The 20,722-nt window shown below is 43.4% G+C and overlaps 1 protein-coding gene across 1 annotated transcript in view; it reads right to left on the bottom strand.

Annotated features, from left to right (window-relative positions):
* Window positions 1-1,582: 1,582 nt before the first annotated feature.
* LOC134965601 (nicotinamide N-methyltransferase-like) overlaps window positions 1,583-20,722 on the bottom strand; it is a 44,870-nt gene continuing 25,730 nt past the window's right edge. Inside the window, exons 2-3 of the mRNA XM_063941948.1 lie at window positions 12,306-12,513; window positions 1,583-2,357 (exon numbers count right to left, since the gene is read on the bottom strand). Of these exons, the coding sequence (XP_063798018.1) occupies window positions 1,934-2,357; window positions 12,306-12,513 (632 nt within the window). The 3' untranslated portion in view covers window positions 1,583-1,933. The remainder of the gene's footprint in view (window positions 2,358-12,305; window positions 12,514-20,722) is intronic.

Consider the following 20,722-nt stretch of genomic DNA (forward strand, 5'->3'; position numbering starts at 1 on the left):
TATTTAGCCATTGTTTGCCTTCCCTTCTCCCCGTTCATCTCTGCTGCCCACTAGTTATTTTAGGATTCAGTTCCTGCCGGCTTTGATTCAGGTCACCCAGGGGTTGAGCTCATACTATCACCAGTGGCGTAAGTCCTGGTGGGCATCCCCGTACTGGTAGATGCATACAGTCTTATAGGAAAAGCGGATCTTATAGGCGAGAAGACCTGCTGAGTGTGTTCTGTGAGTCTCAACCTTGGGTGTACAGGGGTCACTGCCTGAAGACTTTCAAGCAACTCTGAATCCCGTATGAAGAACTCCATTCCATTGTAACAATATATATTAATATGTATAAAATTATTTCAGTAGGGGAGCCAAAAATGTGGTATTTTGAATTTTGGAAAGGTATACTCAACCTGTACTTTGTAGTGGAACCACAACTATCTCCCTGACTATTCTTTCTATACTCTGTAGTAGGACTCCATAGATTGACTCTGCAAATAAATGTTCACTTGAAGTTCATGTGTGGATTGCAGGTTCTTGTGTTGTGACAAGGTTGTCAAGTTCACAAGCCAAGCGCACACATTGCTGCCATGCCGGACACTCTCTCACCTCTCCTGCCCCAAATTAGTTCAATTAAATATGTTATGAAGTTACCTTTAAGTAAACCATGAACAATTATAACTATCCCTCTTGTTATCTGTGGCATCAATTCTCATCTTATCCTTATACTTAAGTCAAATAAAAAATCAGTGGGATGATAAAATATGTGGGATGTTGTGGGCCCAGGTGCAAAAGTATAATTTGGGCCCCCCTCCTCCACCCCAAGCAAAGGTCACACTATGCCACACAGCACTGAGTGACAGGGAGATACAGAGAGAGTCAAAGATTGACAAAGAGAGGCAGGGGGTGGCAATGGAGGGCAAGGGGAGGCAGAGAGTAACAGCAGAAGGCAGGGCGAGGCAGAGAGTGACAGGGGGGGTTGGGTGATAGGGAGAGATATTGGGTGACAGGGGTACAAGCACAATGTCTTGTGTGGTGTGGAGAACAGGGGGCATGTACTGTACCATGGTGGAGGCAGGAACACATCAGCCTCTGGTCTGTCTGTGACAGGGGCCCCCACCTCTTGTGCTTTCCTCAGTTTGGCACTTTTCAAACAGACTCTGACAGGGCACGTTACACCGGGTGTGAACTGACTGTAATACACAGTCAGTAGTGAATTAGAAAAAATGTACAGCTGTCTGTTAGATGCTGTGATTATTAGCGCTGATGGGTGACAGGACTCCTCTATCAGTCCGGCACACACAAGGTTAGCCATGTCTACCCTAGTTAAGAAGCAGATCTCTGAGACAATGGTGCCCACACCGCTCTCTGCACTGGGCCATTTACCCAATTTTGGGGATAACTCTTTGCTGGTCTGGGCAGCTGTAGGCCCCTTAGTCTTCAGGGGCCCCAGTGCACTGCACTTGCTGCACCAATGGTAGTTCCGCCTCTGGATGTTGTAGTAACTGTGAGTTTTCTGAGCGAATTACAGTAATGATCCTTGGTGGGCTGACAGAACTACACACAGATCACAAATGAATCTGAGGCTCTTTAATCAAAATGTAAGCTGCAAACATTGATTCATTACTTTATGTTGACCAGGTTTTAACATCAATAAGGTCAACAAATGTATACTTATATATTGGAATTATTTTTGGTAAAGTTTAACACTTGAATAATTGATAGGAAGATCTGTTACAGTTGTTTCATGTGTTTGTAATTCTCTCTGTGAGCTGTGATAAGAAAAATGCTTTATATATACTCCTGCATGTATGCGTCTAAAATCAGTACTGCGGCCCTGTATACCCACAATCAGGATGCATGTGCGCAATTTAGATTCATGCACAGGAAAAACAAATTGCTCAGCTGCACCACCCAACATCAACATAGCATGCAACTCAGAACCAGTCCCTTAAATGTTTCTGTGAGCTGTAATATATAAAACTGCATCATAGTTAATACGGTCACTCACTGGAGATCTTTTCTGGGATGCCCAGTAATCAATAACAAACCCTTCATCATTGAGAACTTGTTTAACAAAGTTCTCATCATATTTGAACACATGCATCTTATTCTGGCCAACCATCATATAAGTTGTATTCAGGAGCCCAATTATTATTAGGTTTCCTTTAGGTTTCAGTAGCTTCACAATTTTCCTGAAATTCTTTCTATATTCATGTTGGTCTTTGCTGATGAGATCCAGCAGCCACGCAGTGATCACACAGTCTGCTAATGGTAGCACCTCCGGGTCTGTCAGATTTTCTTTTTCAAAGTCACATTTCTTGATGTTTGCAATTGCTGTCTTCAACGTAATATCTTCACCCTTAAACAGGTCACTGAAATATACAAACACAATAAGGTTCATTTGGATGCGTTATTAGCTATGCATGCACACAAGAAATAACATATACAGTAGTTTTGTGTAGACTGGATTTTCAACTGAGATTCAATTGGTGGGAAGGTAACATTTAGGGAGGCATTATCTGTTTCCTGGAAGGGTTCCATAAAGGCGGTGGAGAGTCAGTTGTATTTGGAACTTTCAGTGAGACACCCCTTTCATCTTCTGTGTGCATATTATGGCAGTAGTGGCCATTGGGTACCTTTTTGGTGACACTAAAGCTTCTTACAAATTTATTCTATGGCTCAGACTTTTTTTCTGCTTAAAACTAGAGATATCATTGTTTTTTGATTTTGGCAAAACTATTCTCAAGTGTTTTGGTTCGGACTCTGAAAATGAATAATTAGAGATGTGCGTTGGACAATTTTCGGGTTTTGTGTTTTGGTTTTGGATCTGGATCCCCGCTCGTGTTTTGGATCTGGATTGGTTTTGCCAAAACCAAACCTTTTGGGTTTTGGTTTTGGATCTGGACAATTTTTGAAAAAACGTAAAAACAGCTAAAATCACCGAATTTTGGGGTAATTTTGATCTTACGGTATTATTAACCACAATAACATTCATTTCCACTAATTTCAGGTCTATTCTGAACACCTCACACCTCACAATATAGTTTTTAGGCCAAAGGTTTGCACCGAGGTCACTGGACGACTAATATGTTGTTTAAACAAGACATGCACAGTTTAATAAACCCATAATTTCAGCGACAGGTGGTCCCCCTGGATAAAGCTTGCCAAGATCTCCGAATCATAGCTAGCTACAAACGTACCACCTCATTCTTTGATGACTTTTCACGTTATGAGAAGAGGCAAGAGGAAGAGGACAGTGTCAAGGAGGCACACACAATCAGGAACAACACACAGGCTTTCATCTCCACTCCTATATTGGTGTGGTACAGAAAGGACTTCAACCAAGCAAATATATAATTATTAATTACAACATTAGTGGACAAACTGAAACACTAGGGGCCAAAGCCTCCAGATTTGTACCACTTCTCCATGTTCAGGGATTAAGATAATCTCAGATTTAATGATGGAATACAAATAAACTGGTGTATACCACAGGATCATGATTTGATATTTGCCCCTCCACGGAATCTGAAGACTTATTTTGTGAAAATATTGTGTGTTTCTTTTTTCCTTTTTTTTAATTGCATTTTATTCACATATTTTGTGGCAGATGCTTTATTTTTGTTTTTCATAGCTCCTAGTTACATGCATGTGAGCATACATGTGTGTCCCAGTTAAACACATGTGAGCATACCTGTGTGTCTTGTTTATTTTATTCATATTGTATTTTTAAATAAAGCAGCCCATTAGATGTTTTAGCAGCCCCTCCTGAGCCCCTACAGCAGCCCCGGATGGGGCAAGTTAAGTCCGGGTGGGTTCAGTAAAGCACTAAGCATGACTTTGCAGTGATTTTTTTTGTTATTGAGCCCAGTGGCGCTTATCACTCTACAGTCAAAGATCATTTCATACTATAAGTAGGACTGTGGGAGGAAGCAATGCTAACCTCTGTGCCCGCAGCATGCTTCAGCCTGGCAAGCCAGACATCTTCCAGGCTGTAAGCCACAATGAGACTCCATATTGGTCCTTATTCAGTAACTGTTTGTGCCTCACAGGAGCTCCTGGCCCATCTAATGCTGCAGTGCAATGGAAAGCTGATGCAATGCAAGATCACTGAAACTCTGTTCTTCTAACACCGCGAGGTCTTGCGTTAACTCTACGCATCCCTTAGGAAAAGAAGATCCCTGTACAACAAATGTGCATCTTCTAAATAAATAATACCAAATTGTGGAACATGAATAATAAATCAAAATTAAGGTTGACTAATTGGACCCATTCATTTGAGTGAGTCCCTAACATGAAATAATTTAGAAGAACCTCTCTCGAATGCTCCAACAGAAAATCTCACTTTTACCTTTCCAGTAGTTACGCTGGATTAAGATTCAGTCTCTCCTAAGTCACACTGATGTTGGCCACAAATGTGATCTCTACCCACTTTATTTAAAAACACTTCATCAACATAGCAATTTCCATTTCCACCTTTGCGGCTATGTTTTCACAAATATGTTTGTGCTGTTGAAGCTTGTTTCATATCTGCTCTAGGCTTTCATTTAAACCTAGGATCAACTACAGCAGCACCCCTGGACTTATACAGCATAGGCAGCACCTCTGGAGAATTACACAGCACAGCAGACAGGCAACAGCATCTCTGGACTTAAACAATAGTGGGGCAGCACCCCTGGACTGATAGGGCAGAGGGGAAGCACCCCATATAGGGCAGCACCCCTGGAATGATGTGGCAAAGAAAAGACGTGCAAGAAGGAATTGTCCTTGGGCCCTCCTATCCACCCTTATGTTGTATAAACAGGAAATGCACACTTTACCAAACCAATTATTTCAGCAACAGGGTCAGCCACACAACTGTGGCTGAAATGGTTGGTTTGTTTGTCCCCCCACAAAAAAAGAAGCAACTAATCCCCCCACCATTAAAGAAGCAATTCATCTCTACTTGCACAAACTCATCCTCATCCACCAATTCCTCACTACTTTCAGTGTGTACATCCTCGTCCTCACACTTTAACAAATCAATCATTTCAGCAACAGGGTCTGCCACACGACTGTGGCTGAAATGATTGGTTTGTTTGTGCCCCCACCAAAACAGAAGCAATTAATCTCTCCTTGCACAAACTGGCTCTACAGTGGCAAGATGACATCCTCATACTCAGATACCCGCCCCTTCAGTGTTTACATCCTCATCCTTACAGAGAAATAAAATTCAAACAAACCGCACCATTTAGTTGTCAGTGGAATGCTTATGCTATTACCCAAAGTTTCTGAACTTGACAATGACTTATGATGAATGCGCTACAGGTAACATATAAGGGAGGAAGTTCCTAGGTGGTTAACATCCTTACCCCTACTTATTATGGATTGACAAAGGCAACAGATGGCTTGACTCCGGTTGTCTGGATTTATGGAGAAATAATTCCACACCAAAGAGGTGGCTTTTTTATTTTTTTGCCTAGGCATGACAATGGGATTTTTTATCCATGACCAACAACTGTCTCCACTGGTGCCATGTTTCAAACAAACCACATCACCATCAGACTCCTAATCATCTACTTCCTCCTCAGCACCAGCTAAACCCATATCCTCCTCATCCTGGTGTACTTCTACAGTGACATCCTCAATCTCAATATCAGCAAATGGACTGGTGTTGCTCCTCCCAGCACTTATAGAGAGTGTGCAAATGATTATAGTAGCCTACATTTCCAATACAGTGTTGTGAAGGAGAGGCCTAAACATTGCAACCGTGGACAGTGCCAGCACCCCTGTATTTTCACAACACCCCTGTAATTTTACAGCATACAAGACAAGGCCAGTGTACATTTATTTTCACTGCACCCCTGTATTTATACATAATGCAGGACCAGTGTATGTTTATTTTAACAGCAGCACCCCTGTTTTGTAGCAGCATACAGGACCAGTGTACCTTTATTTTATCAGTAGCACCCCTGTATTTTTACAGCATGGAGTACCAGTGTACTTTTATTTTAACAGCAGCACCCCTGTATTATTACAGCATACATGACCAGGGTACATTGATTTTCAATGCACCCTAGAATTTTTACAGCATACAAGAGAGGGCCAGTGTACATTTAATTTTACTGCACCCCAGAATTATTACAGCATACAAGACAGGGCCAGTGTACATTTATTATAACAATAGCAGCCCTGAATTTTTACAGCATACAAGACAGGGCAAGTACCCCTTGTATTTTCACTGCATACAGGAGGACAGGTGCCATTGCCCCCGGTACAACACAGTGACAGCCAGGACTCTAGCACCCCTAACAGCACATGAAAAACACCAATGACAGCCAGGACAGCACCCCTAACATCACAGTGACAGGAAAGCACCCATAACAGCACCCCTAGAAAAACACATGTCACACCACCACCCACAGAGAGAGTCAGAGGTCTGTCTTCCTCACTCTCCAACTTCGGAGTGAAAATGGAGGTGATGCTCAGATGTTTATGTGGAATCCAAAACCCGTGAGAATCCGACAGTGGGATGATGACATTTTGCCTCGTTCTGGTTTCAGAGTCTGGCGGGAAGTCCCAAGATGGACTTGGAAACTGGCTCAGAACGGGATTTTGAGGGGTTTCGTTTCTCTGAGAACCGAACCTGCTCATCTCTAATAATTATTTATAAATATATATATATATATATATATATATATATATATATACACACACACACACACACACACACACACACACACACACACACACAGCTAAAATCATGTAAGTTTTGCAATCCATTTAAAATCAGAATTCCAAACAGTGGGAAGATCCCCCCCAGACCTTGGATCAGATTAGATCTCCTAAAGGAAATCCATATCAGGTTTTGGTTCAAATCCACAAAATGCATCTGGATTTGGATTTCTGAAGAATACAGATAGAATACATTATAAAGTGGAGGTTTAGACTGAAAATTATCAGAGCATCAAATATCTTAATTGCTAAACCTCTTTCATAGAGTATAAGGAATATAATTGGGATCTCTGAGCATTTTTGGCACTTTTGGGTTAGTGGGAGATTTTAGTAGCATTAATAATTATGATTGGCATGTGGGGGAATTTTTGGGCAAGTTTAGTGTCTGAGTTGAACAGGGCTGGATTAGGTTCCTCATGGGCCTGGTGCTGAAAATGATCAAGGGCCTATTGTGAGAAGTTGAGGAGGTGTGGTTAATGTTGTGTGGGTGTGGACAGTGACATATGGGCATATACACTCCTTACACTATAATCCCCAATGTCTCCCCAAAAAAGTAAAAGTAGAAAAACAAAATCACTTTGTGAGGAAATTAGAATTATAATTTTAAATTCTTATCATTATCAGGCTGGAATGTTGATGGGCTTATTTTTATCTGGAGCCTAGAGCTGTAGCTCTATTCGCCACATTGTTAATTTGGCCCTGGAGTTGAATATGGAAGCTATAGCAGCATATGGCTGATATGGGATGAGGAAGTCACCTGGGAATTGTATTTTTAATTTTATTTCTGAGATTAAGTGCATCATTAAGGATAAGCACAGCACCTGCAAAGTGTTTTTACAAGAAGACATAATTACTGTATACACTAAATTAAACCAATGATGTCACAAGTTTTAACAGAGAAATGCGTTGCTAGTGATATTGCCAAATTATGATTTCTGCATTTTGGAAATTACTGGCATCCAAAGTCTAAAAATAAGGAGGGTCCTGACACAAAATGTCTGTGGATCCCTAAATGAATACCTCGGAGAAGTGAGAACTCATGCCCATTTATATGATTCACTATTATACAGATAGGGACAGTTAATTATTGGTATTGGTACCCTAATTACAGGTTGAGTTTCCCTTTTCCAAAATGCTTGGGACCAGAAATATTTTGGATATCGGATTTTTCTGTATTTTGGACTCAGTGTAGACTCAGCATATAATTAGTAACAATATATCATTAGGCTGATGGTACAAATTTCTGATTTCTAATCAAATCTAAAAATATGACTGGAAAATGCTGTAACAGATACAGTCAAAAGATGGCAAAAATAGATAGAAAAGATAGTAGTGATTCTGGTTTCAGCGTTAGACTGGAATAATTCCGTTAGCCATAACCTACTACTTTGGGTATTCCTGGGGATTCTCCTCCAGGTACAGACCTGGCACTACACTTCATAGCTTCCTAGATCGGACGAGATTGGGCAAGGACCGACATACCCACTCTTAGCTTCTCTGCATGCTGTAATACTGCCGCTGTTTCTTTTAATGCCACTATCGTGCACAATTACTCAAACCATCACCACTTGCATGAACCTCATGGTAGGTGCAGTTTCTCTGCCTGACCATGGCCTCCTATGGTTGCGGCTGTGTGTCTATAAATGTGGCCGGTTGCATTGACATAGGCAACTACCATAACAACCCCTAAGGCAATTACTATACTTAATGGTTTTAAATGCAGATAGGACTGTTGTACCTGTCCATGTGTTCATTTATGTTCTTATGGCTCTTTTAAAATATGTTATGGTATTGTTCTTATGTAGTATTTATATTTTTGTGGTATTTGTATTTGCTTACATCGAAATTTCATTGATTGTTCATATGTTGAATATTTAATGACAATAATCCCAAATCAACTAAACCCAACAGATGAACATTTTTTGTGTGCACTGCTAGCCATCTCCCAGTCACCGACCATCGCTTGCTCTGTGTCTGGTCTGATATCCAGTCTCTAGGTCAACAAGACTTAGGTCGACAGTGTTTTAGGTTGACCACTATTGGTCGACAGTAACTAGGTCGACATGGTTTCTAGGTTGACAGGGTCTCTAGGTTGACATGTTCTATGTTGACAGATCAAAAGGAAGACATGGGTTTTTCACTTTTTTCCCTCATTAAACTTTTTTTCATACTTTACGTTCCACGTGGACTATGATAGGGAATGGTAACCTTATGCTGAGCACAGCGGTAGTGGAGCGAGGCACCTTGCCCGAAGCACGGCGAGTGAAGCGAGCCATGCGAGGGGACGTAGTGCACTAATTGGGGTTCCCGGTCACTGTACGGTGAAAACGACACCAAAAAAGAATTAAAAACTCATGTCAACCTATTGACATAGAGTCTAGACCATGTCGACCTAGAGACCATGTCGACCTAGAATCCCTGTCCACATAGTTACTGTCAACCAATAGTGGTTGACCTAGACACTGTCGACCTTCAACACCACACCCGTCTGGGTTTGGAGTATATACATATTCTTTGATGCATAAAAGTATTTCTGATAAAAATAAACAGGGAAACAGACATTTTAATTTATGTTCTGTGCAGATTATATCCTTTCCTCATATTGTGGTTCTCACTAATGCAGAATGCTGTAAACCACCTGCAAAAATAGAAGGCAATCGATCTGACATATTAGTATGTTCATCCACTGACCACAAGAGGTCAATAAATGATTAGCCAAAATAATGGTTCTCTTGTACTGCAGCCTGGGTATATAAGGCTCCTGTTGCTTAATTTATGTCTAGACTTTATGATGATCAAATTAATTTCTTTCTCTATGGAGTTTTTATTTTTTCTTATTTCTCTACTTCAGGAGAGCAGAGAAGAATAATAGATACAGATTTAGGTGATGAATGATATGCAAACCTTAGGATTTGGCCAAGATGTTTAATTCAAATAAAAGGTTAAGTGCCTTATACAGACATGGACACAGTGTCATGAGCATTCCTGTTTATGTTTTTATGTTGTGAGTCTGTTTTATTTCCGTTAGCATTTGAGGTTTTCCTATGTACTTGTTTGTGTTAAGTGTAACTTCAACCTGTCTCCTGTATGTGTCATCTGTGCAGTTTCACCTGTCAGATAATTAGGCCATGTTTTTCTACATTCTCAGTGCATTTCATATTCCTGCAGGTTTCTTGTGTGTTCAGATTCAGCTGCAGTATAATTGTGTGTGTGTGTGTGTGTGTGTAGCTGAACAGATCCTCATCAGAGAGCCTAGTCTTCCTGGCTGCTCTGATTGGCAATTGCTCCTAATATTACCCAGCCAGCACTGAATCTGACGCCGGTTATAGCTTAAAGCTTATGATTCATGATAGTTCCTGTGTCCGGTCCCTGTTCCTTGGTGAATCTAGAATATGTACAGTCATGCTATTAGATCACTGGTGATACCCAGTTCAGTTAGAATCATGTATACTCAGTCCTGCCAGAATCCTGAGTTCATTACATGTCACCTGAGTTCCTGATTGTGCATGCGAGACCAAGCCTGGAAGTACTTTCAGACAGCTCCAGCCTTAAGGTGTGTGCACACGGTGAGATCCCTGCTATGTTCGATTTTGACTATGAGATTTCCCTTGAACCGCCCCAGAGCCCAGATAGTACAGATTTTGGCTATATGTGCTTGAGATTTTGTCTATGTACGATTTTGACTAAGTGCCAATTTTGACTATACTTTGTATTAGATAGTACACTAGATAGTCAAGATTGACTTGTCTGCACAGTCTATCTAGCCTTACAATACCGACCCCATGGGAGCATGCATCGGGATCAAATCTGTATTGAAAGCTGTCTAAGGGTGTGTACACACGGTGAGATTTTTTCTTCCGATCCTGACGATATAGTCAGGATCGGAAGAAAAGTTAGTGCAGATCGCAAGGTGACAGTCACCTTGCGATCCCAATTCGATGCCAATGCGCGGTTGCCTTGCCTTGCTTTGTCCTGTCTTGTTATCTGTACCTTGCCTTGTTCTGCCAAGCTCCTTTAGGAACTCACTGCTAAATTATTTAAGATTATATTCCAACCTGTTGCACTCATGTGCATTCGATTATTTCTGTGTGTGGTGCCGCGGCATCTAGATAGGGTTCAGTGTACGTCTCACCATACTGCAACTTACTCTTGCCCAGCCTCCAATAGTCGCCTTGTCTATACATAAAACCTGGGAGAATCTGAGTACGGGGTGGACCTAATCTGTCCTGGAATGGCAGCTGCTATAGGTGGTCTTTGGCTGCAGGAGGCTAAAAGACTGCTGGGCAAGGGTAATTGTGTGAGCGTCACCAAGAACCATCAGATAGCCCATAGCACACTGTAGTCTGCATAACATGCAGCCGGTGCATTTGCATGCAGCAGCTGCACCAATCGGTTCTCCACATACGCACTGGCGATAGTGCACCTGTGCGATCCTTCACCATGCAGCCCCATCACAGAAGGATGCAGCGCAAGGTGATTAACATGGTGGCATTTCCTGGGCGTGGTCCTGACAATGCAGGCGAGTCTGGACCATTTTTGGGGCAGCTGATGGCACACGCAGCTGCTCCAAGACAGAAAATGGTGTCGGACCGCTGCCAGTGGATCAAGGCTGCGCAGTCAGGGCTTGACCCCATATCGATGCATTCACAATTAAATTGAAAATGCATCACGGGATGGTGCCTCACACATGCTGGGCGGCCTTGCCCTGTGCTGGGTGGACCTCAGCATTTAAGTAGATTGATGCAGATCTTAGTAGATTGATGACAAAGCAAGATCTAAGTCCATCTCTGAATAACCACCTAAGGCTGGATGTACTACAGTCAAAATGTGCCCACAACTCTAAAAACTACCATTTTCCGAGGTTTGACCACATTCCCTATGTGTACAAAGCTCCAGAAAGTCAAACTTTTTGGAGCTTCTACCCGGTAGATGGTGTTACATAATGGATGCCTATGGGCTCCTTTTCACATTATTCCCTGGGAGGGATCCAATAGAATCCCTCAGTGTCCCCATGACTCACACGTCAGAAGGCGCATGCCCAGAAGAACTCCAACATCATAACCCCAGAAGTCCTGTATTTGCAGAAGACAGCTTTTTTCAGAACAGCTGTCCTTTGTGATTTTAATCATACTTGTACAGATTGAGCCACGCTAATCGTGGCTCCGTCTGTGCCTGGGCGCACCCGCCTAGGTGTGCCTATCATCGTGTCTGGGACGCGTGCACTTCCAAGACGCGTATGCACCCCATTCACTTTAAAGGGAGCATCTCTGTGCACTCACATTGCGGAGCTAGGCGCCGAATTACCTAGTTCCACCTGGAGTGCACACCTGCGATTTAGTCGCTCTAGATGAGTTTATCTCCATCTGTACATACATACTGGCATTACTGATTAGTAGCGGGACATATTGTGTCCAGTATGCAATGCTTGATACATAACGCCCTCAAACAGTAGAGGATTTAGTAGTATGTATGCTGAACTACATATACCAGCAGACTATGACATGTACTGTACAGTGGGGGGTATTTTGTGTGTAGAGCATTTGGAAAAGCTTTGTGGGTACTAACAATGGGTTTTCTCCTGATAGATGTTTGGGCAGATCCATTACCTTTTTTCTTCTAGGGCTTTAGTAAGTAAAAATGTGTGAGACCAATCAAATGCTCCTGTATGTTTGTGAATCCATCTGTTCAGTTCCATGATGCATTTATCAGCGCACTTCAGCACGCAGATCTGTTTGAAACACCCACTGGCTGAATAGAGATGATGAATGAAGGATCCACTACTGATGTCAATCAAAAGGTCGCCCTTAATGAGACCTACAGGCAAAGATAACAGTAATTACAGAAAGCAAAATGCCATGTAACATCTATTCTATGCATCATAATTTACTGTCATGTTACAGGTAAGCAGGTGCCTCCCAACACTACTGTTACAGCTATAGAGTACTACATGAGGGATGGAAATACTTAGCATACAATAAATTAAGGTAAATCTGAAAGTTTCACAAAGTACACCGATCAAAGATTTTTTTGTTTAAATAATTATTTGCTTTATTGAATCATAAATGATGTACAGAAGTTACATCCACAAGAAGGGCTGTGTAGCATGACTGCAGCAACAATGAGAGAGGACACATACAGTACATAGACTTCACATGAGAAAAAAAATGCACACATGGCACTCTCCTTGGCAGCTTCATTCACCTTAATGTGTTGGTATACATCTGAGTAAACAATGGGGTTGTTGGTTTATGAATTGTACAATGCATGTAAGCTTGTGGCCCACTCCATGAGACCCCATTTAACCACAAGACCTACTCTATCACAAACTTTCACATAGATTTTTTAGGGACCTGGCTACTGCTGTCTCAAAGGGGAAAACGTGCTTACCTGGTTTAAAGCTTACCTGCCACACTTATGGCTTTTAAAAGTTAAGACAGTCACAAACACAAGTGTGCTTACCTTGTGTAAAGCTCGCCTGCCAACTGACTTCTTTGCTTTCAAAGTGAGACAGTCACCAACACACCTAAACAGCAGCTGACCCATGTTAAAAGTAAATGAGCTTAGGGGTGCATGAGAGAGAGAAGATCACAAGTGGACCAATTAAAAATTAACCCTATTATACAAACATGAGGATCCACTGCACTCTCCATTCCCAGGGGAGGGGTGCACTCACGTACTCCCCACCCCTAGGTTACATGCATTGTACAATTCATAAACCAAAACCCCATTGTTTATTGAGATGTACATTTTACTAAAGCATTAAGGTGAATGAAGCTGCCAAGGAGAGTGCAGGGTTCTCTGTATATGTATATTTGAGTTTGGTGGTCACAGCCCATTGCACCGCAACCTAGGGGTGGGGTGTACATGAGTGCACTCATTTGGCTATTAAGCATTCTTTCTTACCCAAAACAATTATCATTAGTCAATAAATTGTTCTAGATGTTTTATAGAAGTATTATCTGGTTTTTGAGAACAGAATTTTGATGTATACCTTTAATGTAACACTATACTTCATACAGATAAATGTGAAGTGTATGTCAATTAAGAGACTGCTAATTGGTTAATGAGTTGACTACTATGGGTCATTATGATGATTAAGAAATGTGTATATCCCTTAGTAGGGGTTGTTGTTGGCACATTGATTTTAAAATAAAATTAAAATTAAATAAAAACACTAGAGATGAGCGCCGGAAATTTTTCGGGTTTTGTGTTTTGGTTTTGGGTTCGGTTCCGCGGCCGTGTTTTGGGTTCGACCGCGTTTTGGCAAAACCTCACCGAATTTTTTTTGTCGGATTCGGGTGTTTTTTTCAAAAAACACTAAAAAACAGCTTAAATCATAGAATTTGGGGGTCATTTTGATCCCAAAGTATTATTAACCTCAAAAACCATAATTTACACTCATTTTCAGTCTATTCTGAATACCTCACACCTCACAATATTATTTTTAGTCCTAAAATTTGCACCTAGGTCGCTGGATGACTAAGCTAAGCGACCCTAGTGGCCGACACAAACACCGGGCCCATCTAGGAGTGTCACTGCAGTGTCACGCAGGATGTCCCTTCCAAAAACCCCCCCCCAAACAGCACATGACGCAAAGAAAAAAAGAGGCGCAATGAGGTAGCTGTGTGAGTAAGATAAGCGACCCTAGTGGCCGACACAAACACCGGGCCCATCTAGGAGTGTCACTGCAGTGTCACGCAGGATGTCCCTTCCAAAAAACCCTCCCCAAACAGCACATGACGCAAAGAAAAAAAGAGGCGCAATGAGGTAGCTGTGTGAGTAAGATAAGCGACCCTAGTGGCCGACACAAACACCGGGCCCATCTAGGAGTGTCACTGCAGTGTCACGCAGGATGTCCCTTCCAAAAAACCCTCCCCAAACAGCACATGACGCAAAGAAAAAAAGAGGCGCAATGAGGTAGCTGTGTGAGTAAGATAAGCGACCCTAGTGGCCGACACAAACACCGGGCCCATCTAGGAGTGTCACTGCAGTGTCACGCAGGATGTCCCTTCCAAAAAACCCTCCCCAAACAGCACATGACGCAAAGAAAAAAAGAGGCGCAATGAGGTAGCTGTGTGAGTAAGATAAGCGACCCTAGTGGCCGACACAAACACCGGGCCCATCTAGGAGTGTCACTGCAGTGTCACGCAGGATGTCCCTTCCAAAAAACCCTCCCCAAACAGCACATGACGCAAAGAAAAAAAGAGGCGCAATGAGGTAGCTGTGTGAGTAAGATAAGCGACCCTAGTGGCCGACACAAACACCGGGCCCATCTAGGAGTGTCACTGCAGTGTCACGCAGGATGTCCCTTCCAAAAAACCCTCCCCAAACAGCACATGACGCAAAGAAAAAAAGAGGCGCAATGAGGTAGCTGTGTGAGTAAGATAAGCGACCCTAGTGGCCGACACAAACACCGGGCCCATCTAGGAGTGTCACTGCAGTGTCACGCAGGATGTCCCTTCCAAAAAACCCTCCCCAAACAGCACATGACGCAAAGAAAAAAAGAGGCGCAATGAGGTAGCTGTGTGAGTAAGATAAGCGACCCTTGTGGCCGACACAAACACCGGGCCCATCTAGGAGTGTCACTGCAGTGTCACGCAGGATGTCCCTTCCAAAAAACCCTCCCCAAACAGCACATGACGCAAAGAAAAAAAGAGGCGCAATGAGGTAGCTGTGTGAGTAAGATAAGCGACCCTAGTGGCCGACACAAACACCGGGCCCATCTAGGAGTGGCACTGCAGTGTCACGCAGGATGTCCCTTCCAAAAAACCCTCCCCAAACAGCACATGACGCAAAGAAAAATTAAAGAAAAAAGAGGTGCAAGATGGAATTGTCCTTTGGCCCTCCCACCCACCCTTATGTTGTATAAACAGGACATGCACACTTTAACCAACCCATCATTTCAGTGACAGGGTCTGCCACACGACTGTGACTGAAATGACGGGTTGGTTTGGACCCCCACAAAAAAAGAAGCAATTAATCTCTCCTTGCACAAACTGGCTCTACAGAGGCAAGATGTCCACCTCATCATCATCCTCCGATATATCACCGTGTACATCCCCCTCCTCACAGATTATCAATTCGTCCCCACTGGAATCCACCATCTCAGCTCCCTGTGTACTTTGTGGAGGCAATTGCTGCTGGTCAATGTCTCCACGGAGGAATTGATTATAATTCATTTTAATGAACATCATCTTCTCCACATTTTCTGGATGTAACCTCGTACGCCGATTGCTGACAAGGTGAGCGGCGGCACTAAACACTCTTTCGGAGTACACACTTGTGGGAGGGCAACTTAGGTAGAATAAAGCCAGTTTGTGCAAGGGCCTCCAAATTGCCTCTTTTTCCTGCCAGTATAAGTACGGACTGTGTGACGTGCCTACTTGGATGCGGTCACTCATATAATCCTCCACCATTCTTTCAATGGTGAGAGAATCATATGCAGTGACAGTAGACGACATGTCCGTAATCGTTGTCAGGTCCTTCAGTCCGGACCAGATGTCAGCATCAGCAGTCGCTCCAGACTGCCCTGCATCACCGCCAGCGGGTGGGCTCGGAATTCCGAGCCTTTTCCTCGCACCCCCAGTTGCGGGAGAATGTGAAGGAGGAGATGTTGACAGGTCGCGTTCCGCTTGACTTGACAATTTTCTCACCAGCAGGTCTTTCAACCCCAGCAGACTTGTGTCTGCCGGAAAGAGAGATCCAAGGTAGGCTTTAAATCTAGGATCGAGCACGGTGGCCAAAATGTAGTGCTCTGATTTCAACAGATTGACCACCCGTGAATCCTTGTTAAGCGAATTAAGGGCTCCATCCACAAGTCCCACATGCCTAGCGGAATCGCTCCGTGTTAGCTCCTCCTTCAATGTCTCCAGCTTCTTCTGCAAAAGCCTGATGAGGGGAATGACCTGACTCAGGCTGGCAGTGTCTGAACTGACTTCACGTGTGGCAAGTTCAAAGGGCATCAGAACCTTGCACAACGTTGAAATCATTCTCCACTGCGCTTGAGACAGGTGCATTCCACCTCCTATATCGTGCTCAATTGTATAGGCTTGAATGGCCTTTTGCTGCTCCTCCAACCTCTGAAGCATATAGAGGGTTGAATTCCACCTCGTTACCACTTCTTGCTTCAGATGATGGCAGGGCAGGTTCAGTAGTTTTTGGTGGTGCTCCAGTCTTCTGTACGTGGTGCCTGTACGCCGAAAGTGTCCCGCAATTCTTCTGGCCACCGACAGCATCTCTTGCACGCCCCTGTCGTTTTTTAAAAAATTCTGCACCACCAAATTCAAGGTATGTGCAAAACATGGGACGTGCTGGAATTTGCCCATATTTAATGCACACACAATATTGCTGGCGTTGTCCGATGCCACAAATCCACAGGAGAGTCCAATTGGGGTAAGCCATTCCGCGATGATCTTCCTCAGTTGCCGTAAGAGGTTTTCAGCTGTGTGCGTATTCTGGAAAGCGGTGATACAAAGCGTAGCCTGCCTAGGAAAGAGTTGGCGTTTGCGAGATGCTGCTACTGGTGCCGCCGCTGCTGTTCTTGCGGCGGGAGTCCATACATCTACCCAGTGGGCTGTCACAGTCATATAGTCCTGACCCTGCCCTGCTCCACTTGTCCACATGTCCGTGGTTAAGTGGACATTGGGTACAGCTGCATTTTTTAGGACACTGGTGAGTCTTTTTCTGAGGTCTGTGTACATTTTCGGTATCGCGTGCCTAGAGAAGTGGAACCTAGATGGTATTTGGTAACGGGGGCACACTACCTCAAGAAATTGTGTAGTTCCCTGTGAACTAACGGCGGATACCGGACGCACGTCTAACACCAACATAGTTCTCAAGGCCTCAGTTATCCGCTTTGCAGCAGGATGACTGCTGTGATATTTCATCTTCCTCGCAAAGGACCGTTGGACAGTCAATTGCTTGGTGGAAGTAGTACAAGTGGTCTTCCGACTTCCCCTCTGGGATGACCATCGACTCCCAGCAGCAACAACAGCAGCGCCAGCAGCAGTAGGCGTTACACGCAAGGATGCATCGGAGGAATCCCAGGCAGGAGAGGAATCGTCAGAATTGCCAGTGACATGGCCTGCAGGACTATTGGCATTCCTGGGGAAGGAGGAAATTGACACTGAGGGAGTTGGTGGGGTGGTTTGCGTGAGCTTGGTTACAAGAGGAAGGGATTTACTGGTCAGTGGACTGCTTCCGCTGTCACCCAAAGTTTTTGAACTTGTCACTGACTTATTATGAATGCGCTGCAGGTGACGTAAAAGGGAGGATGTTCCGAGGTGGTTAACGTCCTTACCCCTACTTATTACAGCTTGACAAAGGCAACACACGGCTTGACACCTGTTGTCCGCTTTTCTGTTGAAATACCTCCACACTGAAGAGCTGATTTTTTTGGTATTTTCACCAGGCATGTCAACGGCCATATTCCTCCCACGGACAACAGGTGTCTCCCCGGGTGCCTGACTTAAACAAACCACCTCACCATCAGAATCCTCCTGGTCAATTTCCTCCCCAGCGCCAGCAACACCCATATCCTCCTCATCCTGGTGTACTTCAACACTGACATCTTCAATCTGACTATCAGGAACTGGACTGCGGGTGCTCCTTCCAGCACTTGCAGGGGGCGTGCAAATGGTGGAAGGCGCATGGTCTTCACGTCCAGTGTTGGGAAGGTCAGGCATCGCAACCGACACAATTGGACTCTCCTTGTGGATTTGGGATTTCGAAGAACGCACAGTTCTTTGCGGTGCTTTTGCCAGCTTGAGTCTTTTCAGTTTTCTAGCGAGAGGCTGAGTGCTTCCATCCTCATGTGAAGCTGAACCACTAGCCATGAACATAGGCCAGGGCCTCAGCCGTTCCTTGCCACTCCGTGTGGTAAATGGCATATTGGCAAGTTTACGCTTCTTCTCCGACAATTTTATTTTAGGTTTTGGAGTCCTTTTTTTACTGATATTTGGTGTTTTGGATTTGACATGCTCTGTACTATGACATTGGGCATCGGCCTTGGCAGACGACGTTGCTGGCATTTCATCGTCTCGGCCATGACTAGTGGCAGCAGCTTCAGCACGAGGTGGAAGTGGATCTTGATCTTTCCCTAATTTTGGAACCTCAACATTTTTGTTCTCCATATTTTAATAGGCACAACTAAAAGGCACCTCAGGTAAACAATGGAGATGGATGGATACTAGTATACTTATGGATGGACTGCCGAGTGCCGACACAGAGGTAGCTACAGCCGTGGACTACCGTACTGTGTCTGCTGCTAATATAGACTGGATGATAATGAGATGAAATCAATATATATATATATGTATGTATATATAATATCACTAGTACTGCAGCCGGACAGGTAGATAATATATTTATTAGGTAATGATGACTGATGACGGACCTGCTGGACACTGTCAGCTCAGCAGCACCGCAGACTGCTACAGTAAGCTACTATACTATAGTAGTATGTACAAAGAAGAAAGAAAAAAAAAACCACGGGTAGGTGGTATACAATTATGGATGGACTGCCGAGTGCCGACACAGAGGTAGCTACAGCCGTGGACTAACGTACTGTGTCTGCTGCTAATATAGACTGGATGATTGATAATGAGATGAAATCAATATATATATGTATGTATATATAATATCACTAGTACTGCAGCCGGACAGGTAGATAATATATTTATTAGGTAATGATGACTGATGACGGACCTGCTGGACACTGTCAGCTCAGCAGCACCGCAGACTGCTACAGTAAGCTACTATACTATAGTAGTATGTACAAAGAAGAAAGAAAAAAAAAAACACGGGTAGGTGGTATACAATTATGGATGGACTGCCGAGTGCCGACACAGAGGTAGCTACAGCCGTGGACTAACGTACTGTGTCTGCTGCTAATATAGACTGGATGATTGATAATGAGATGAAATCAATATATATATGTATGTATATATAATATCACTAGTACTGCAGCCGGACAGGTAGATAATATATTTATTAGGTAATGATGACTGATGACGGACCTGCTGGACACTGTCAGCTCAGCAGCACCGCAGACTGCTACAGTAAGCTACTATACTATAGTAGTATGTACAAAGAAGAAAGAAAAAAAAAAAACACGGGTAGGTGGTATACAATTATGGATGGACTGCCGAGTGCCGACACAGAGGTAGCTACAGCCGTGGACTAACGTACTGTGTCTGCTGCTAATATAGACTGGATGATTGATAATGAGATGAAATCAATATATATATGTATGTATATGTAATATCACTAGTACTGCAGCCGGACAGGTAGATAATATATTTATTAGGTAATGATGACTGATGACGGACCTGCTGGACACTGTCAGCTCAGCAGCACCGCAGACTGCTACAGTAAGCTACTATACTATAGTAGTATGTACAAAGAAGAAAGAAAGAAAAAAAACCACGGGTAGGTGGTATACAATTATGGATGGACTGCTGAGTGCCGACACAGAGGTAGCTACAGCCGTGGACTAACGTACTGTGTCTGCTGCTAATATAGACTGGATGATTGATAATGAGATGAAATCAATATATATATGTATGTATATATAATATCACTAGTACTGCAGCCGGACAGGTAGATAATATATTTATTAGGTAATGATGACTGATGACGGACCTGCTGGACACTGTCAGCTCAGCAGCACCGCAGACTGCTACAGTAAGCTACTATACTCTATAGTAGTATGTACAAAGAAGAAAGAAAAAAAAAAACCACGGGTAGGTGGTATACAATTATGGATGGGCTGCCGAGTGCCGACACAGAGGTAGCTACAGCCGTGGACTAACGTACTGTGTCTGCTGCTAATATAGACTGGATGATTGATAATGAGATGAAATCAATATATATATGTATGTATATATAATATCACTAGTACTGCAGCCGGACAGGTAGATAATATATTTATTAGGTAATGATGACTGATGACGGACCTGCTGGACACTGTCAGCTCAGCAGCACCGCAGACTGCTACAGTAAGCTACTATACTATAGTAGTATG

This window comes from Pseudophryne corroboree, chromosome 10 (assembly GCF_028390025.1).
Source record: "Pseudophryne corroboree isolate aPseCor3 chromosome 10, aPseCor3.hap2, whole genome shotgun sequence".
In the NCBI taxonomy this organism is placed as follows: domain Eukaryota; kingdom Metazoa; phylum Chordata; class Amphibia; order Anura; family Myobatrachidae; genus Pseudophryne; species Pseudophryne corroboree.